This window comes from Vulpes lagopus, unplaced genomic scaffold, assembly GCF_018345385.1.
Source record: "Vulpes lagopus strain Blue_001 unplaced genomic scaffold, ASM1834538v1 ctg150, whole genome shotgun sequence".
NCBI classification, from domain to species: Eukaryota; Metazoa; Chordata; class Mammalia; order Carnivora; family Canidae; genus Vulpes; species Vulpes lagopus.
This window is the reverse complement of record NW_024570631.1, coordinates 118,450-123,376: the sequence shown is the minus strand read 5'-3', so window position 1 is coordinate 123,376 and position 4,927 is coordinate 118,450. Positions and strand designations below refer to the sequence as shown.

Here is a 4,927-nt window from a genome sequence, read left to right as displayed (position 1 = left end):
TAGGGTTAGGGTATGGGTTAGGGTTAGGTTTAGGGTACGGTTAAGTGTTAGGGTTTGGATTAGGGTACAGGATATGGTTAGGTTTAGAGTAGGGCATTGGTTCGGGTTAGGGTGAGGGTTCGGTTTAGGTTACGGGTTAGGGTTAGGGTTATGGTTAGGTTACGGGTTAGGTTTAGGTTTAGGGTTAGGTTGAGGTTTAGGGTACGGATTAGGGTTAGGTTTAGGGTTAACCTAACCATTCATCCCTGCCCAGGATGGCAGCTGGTGACAGGTCGGGGTCAGTGTCACTGATGCATGGGTCCTCCTCCGGGTTTTCCCACAAGAAACGAAGGAGGAGGCACTCGTCTCCACCAGGGACATGACGCAGATACACCTTGATGTCAACAGGATATTCGGCAGCCACATCATATTTTGGGACTACTACGGGGTTAGGTGAGGCTGAGGGGCCGGGGGGATCGGGCCCTGTGAGAGGCCCGGGGACTTCTGGGTAGGGAACACGGGGCTTCTGAGCCAGGAGGACGCAACAGCAGCCAACAACACACCACTATATGGTAGGATGCTGGGGATGACCCCCGTGCCCCTACCCCGGGGCATCGGGGATGAGGAGGCCACTAGGATGGAGCCTCCAGGGTTTACCATGTGAGCTGAAACTCAACGGGGTGAAGGATGGCACAAAGAAAAGCAGGGGGCTATGGTGGGGACCGTCGGGCAGTAAGGGGACCTGCGGGCCAGGCAGCATAGCCGTGGCTACAGTAGGACACACATCGATCCGATGAGGGTCAGACGGGTCACGGTGACAGCCACCCTTGGTGCTTTATATATTTCTACATTCTATGCATTTAATTTCTGACAATTTGCAATTTGTAAACATACATCGTATTATAACCCCCAGATAATGCCCCCGCTCCAGCAAGGGAACTGCACTGACCATTAGGGCCCCAGGGACATGTGTCACAGCAATCCCCAGACTGGGGTCGCCTTTATCTGGTGACGTCTCCATGTGCATCTTAGAGAAAGGGGATGCCCTGTGTCCAGAGGCCCCCCAGGCCATCCCCATCTTTCCCCACCCCCACACCATCCCCCTACATCATATCCCCCTTTGCATCCCCACTACACCATCCCCATCAAACCCACACCCCCACACATAATCCCCACGCACACTATACCCCAACACCATCCCCCCAAACCATCCCCCACACTCCACAACCATCATAACCCTGCCCCCACAACATCCACCACCACTCCATTGGCCCCGAGAAAAGAACTGGTGCAGCTGTTCCCTGTGGGACATGCTCAGCCTCCCTGGGGTTCTCTGAAAAACATGCTCCCCTCAGGAGCACGCGAGTCCCATGGAGTACCCAGGGGTTGCAGGGAGGAGGGAAGGCAGGGAATCCCAGTCAGTGTGGGTGCAGGTGATTGGTGAAGAGGAACCACTGTGCACAGTCTCCGCCCACTGTCCCTCCTGGAGGGTAGCACATCCTGCACAGGACACCAGACCCTAACCCAGGTGGACCTGGGCTGGCCTGGCCCCGGGCACTGTGGGTGCTGGGGTGATTTGAGTCCCCCCCATGCCCAACACAAAGACTAATGGGATCCAGCCCCCCATGGCCCTGGCCAAGCCTAGACTCTGGCCCCGTGCTAAGTGAGCCCTCTCACAGCTGGATGTGGCCTCCTGGGCCCTGGGCATGCCCCACAGATACAGGTCCCTGAACTAGGGAAGCCCTGGGGATTCTGGGACACTCCAGGGTGGGGCAATCAGGGGTAGCCTGGGGACACACCCTCACACAAACCAGGAGGCAGGCTCCTCCATGTGATGGGGCTCCAGAGGGCCCAAGGTCTGGGTCCAGGTGCCCTGTGTTGGCCCAGCCCAGAAGCCCATGTGCTGCAGGTCCAGGTCATCTCTGCTGTCCTCAGAACCATCTCTCAGGCTGAAACCTCAGGACACACGCCCCCACCACGAGTCCACACATGCTCCCAGGTGGGGAACTCCAGCACCTGCCCCGCCACCCCGTGTTATTCTTGCCCTCCCCTAAAGGACAGAAAGGTCTTCCTCCCCAGGGGAAGGCGGGTACCCTCGGCTCTGAGCCCCGTTAGCTGTAGAAAGTCAATAAAGTGTTGTGGTGCGAAAATGCACAGCCAGTCCATTTCGGTGTCTCCCAGAAGTCTTTGCAGCAGGCAGGGAGAGACCCCCAGAGAGGAGGAAGGGCACCAATGAGGCCCCAACCAGGCCATGCAGGGGCATCGCCAGGCACACACAGCTGACGTCAAAACGTGACTTCAAGGGGCGGACTGATGGCAGGGTCAGGACCCCACAGAATTTACTGGGACTCAGGCTTTGCACCTCAGGCCAGGAGGGGCTGGGACAGAGTAACAGCCAGGGAGCCTCAGGAAACCAGGGTCTGTGCAAAGCGACCTGAGAAGGCTGTGCTCCATCTACCCAGGGGGCCGGGGCTGGCCGGGTTCCGGGGCACTTCCTCCCCTCCACGCATCCCCACGCCTGTGTGCCTGGTGCACAGAGGGCCTGCAGTGTGATCAGCGTGGCCCTGAAAGCTATGTCAGGACAGCAGACCTTTGTGTTGTGCCCAAGATTGCGAATCCGAGAAACCACCAAGGAGCCCACACCCATGCAAACTCCCAAGGGTTTCTACACAAGCTGGAGCTTGGGTCTAAGTGCACCCCACACAGAGGAGCAGGGACTTCGACCCCGAGACTAAGAGGTGTAGCAGCTTTATAGGATCCAGTGGCCCATGGGATACATAGAAAGTTGGACAGTCATGTCGGTCCACATGCAGGTGGCCGAATGAATTACACCTTTCCCTATAGTATCCACTTGAGCTGGCCTATTACTTTGGTCAGAATCGGCATGCAGTTTTGGCGGGCACAAACAGGGTTACAATGTTTTGAGCCGATTTCTGATTAGGGTGTGCCCAGCAGCCTGACAAGGGTGGGGCAGCTCCATCAGCCACAAGCAGGTCATATGGGGGTCATAGGTGAGGTGGCAGGTGTAGCACAAAATGGAAACAGTCCTGCTCAGCTTGTCCTGGGGTAGAGAATTTTTGTTAAACTTTCTGGGTCCCACAGTTGCAGCTCATGCATCAGGGCCACCCTCACGATGTGCACTCAGCGTCACACCTTGTGGTGTTGGATCTCTCACACCAGCGTGTGGAGGGCACCCTGCTCACCCAAGTGAGTAGGGGCTGTGCGAGCATTGGGATTCTCCTGAAGGCCAGGCAGCACAGGGGACGGAGAACCCCAGCCCCATGCCCAACTCAACTCCCACACACAGGTACCCCAGGGCTCCCTGCCATGTGCACCTGGCTGCACAGGAGCTCACCCCAGGGCGGACCCAAGGTATCCCTCCCTGCTGGAGAGGCATTGAGGAGAAGAGAAGCAGCCAGCGCTGGGTGGAACCCACTGCCGGACATGGGAATGTGGCCGAGCCCCACCTCCCATCTCAGCTGACCCTCCAGCAGAAAGTCACTGCTCGAGCGAGCCCCGGGTAGGCCAGGAGAGCCCAGCCAGCTGCCCAGTGCCAGCAGCAGAAATGATGTTGTGCCAACCGTTTCGGCGTTTGGGTGACCCAGCCAGAGGATCACAAAGCTGCACGTGATACCTGCATGTGATAGACACACACACCCATGGTCAGCCTCTCTGTTCCCCAGGTGACCCAACTAGATGTTAATACTGCTCTGCTACAGGGTAAAAGCTCCTAACTCAAACTCATTGGAAAAGGGGTGAAACTTCTGCAAAGTGCACTTTAAGAAGAGGTCCTGTTTGCTCATGAAAAGAAACCAGTGAGTCCTCTAAGAATAATAAAAGGGGATATTTTACAGTTAAGCACATGATTTGGAGTGAAGAATTCGGATGTTGCTTTGCTGGTCCAGGCTGTTAATACTCTTCTTGCTCCTCCTGTGGGCCCCCTTCATCAGGCACCACAAAGCCTTCATCTGTGGCATAGAGAATGTCCACGATCCTCTGCAATACAGGGTTGTTTTCCCCTTCGTTCTCCTGGCAATCTCTCTCTTTCTCCAAGTCTTCGACGGGAAGTTTCAATACATTGACCTGCTGCATCAATTCAGCTGCTTCATCATCCCCGTTGCCCACACCAGGATTCTTTCGCACCACACCCGGGCCAGCCTTAGGGGTTGCAGTAGTTCTGTGTGTTGCAATGGGCCTCTGTGGAGCTGCACTGCTAGAGCTGAGAGGTTTCTTCGGTTTGTTCAGAGCTGGAGCAACAAGGGAGGGAGCCACTGCAGTTTCTTGACCTTGTCTGGCAGCTACAGGGTCATAGTCTTTTCCATCATAGTTTGCATCAGAAAACTTCTTGAACCACTGAACAAATTCAAAATTGTCCCGAAACTTTCCTTTTACTAATTTGTCCACAGGAATTATTTTGTCAACACCCATTCTCTTAAAACCTGCTTGTAGTATTTTGAAGTTCTGGATGTATTCATGCTCTAGTTTAGCCTGGAATTTCACTTTCTTCAAGGCAACGGAGCCAGAGAATAGCATGTCCATAAACTGACAATAGGCAGCCCCTGAGCACAACTGTTCAATCTTTGTCAGATTCAGCTGCAGAGACTCATTGATCCAGGCCAGCATATCATGTCGACTTAGGTTATCACTGGTGACGGACGTTGAGTATACGTTCACTGCCATCTTCGGCTCTCGGCGGGACCGCGTCCACTGCCTGTGCCCGGCTTCGATTCCCTCCAACTGTGAAGACATTTTAAGTATAGTTGAATTAACTTTGCCTGATTCTTAAAGAGTTCCTTCGATGGGAACAAAGTAAGGTTTTATATCAGAAGGAAAGAAAAACACTTATGAGTGCGTATAATGCCTCCTCAACCAGAAAAGCAGGAAAGGATAATAAATAGCAAAAACAAGATAAAAATACTTGTATTATAACAGACACCATACTGCAAGT

General features: G+C 54.3%; 1 protein-coding gene across 1 annotated transcript; it reads right to left on the bottom strand.

Annotated features, from left to right (window-relative positions):
- Positions 1-3,641: 3,641 nt before the first annotated feature.
- Positions 3,642-4,704, bottom strand: LOC121483816 (microtubule-associated protein RP/EB family member 1-like). Its single transcript, XM_041742348.1, has one exon. The coding sequence runs from the start codon at positions 4,657-4,659 to the stop codon at positions 3,889-3,891; it is 771 nt and encodes a 256-aa protein (XP_041598282.1). The 5' UTR covers positions 4,660-4,704; the 3' UTR covers positions 3,642-3,888.
- Positions 4,705-4,927: the final 223 nt, after the last annotated feature.

What these genes read in the sequence shown, in the direction of transcription:
- LOC121483816 (XM_041742348.1), bottom strand. Translation starts at nt 4,659, where the DNA reads ATGGCAGTGAACGTATACTCAACGTCCGTCACCAGTGATAACCTAAGT.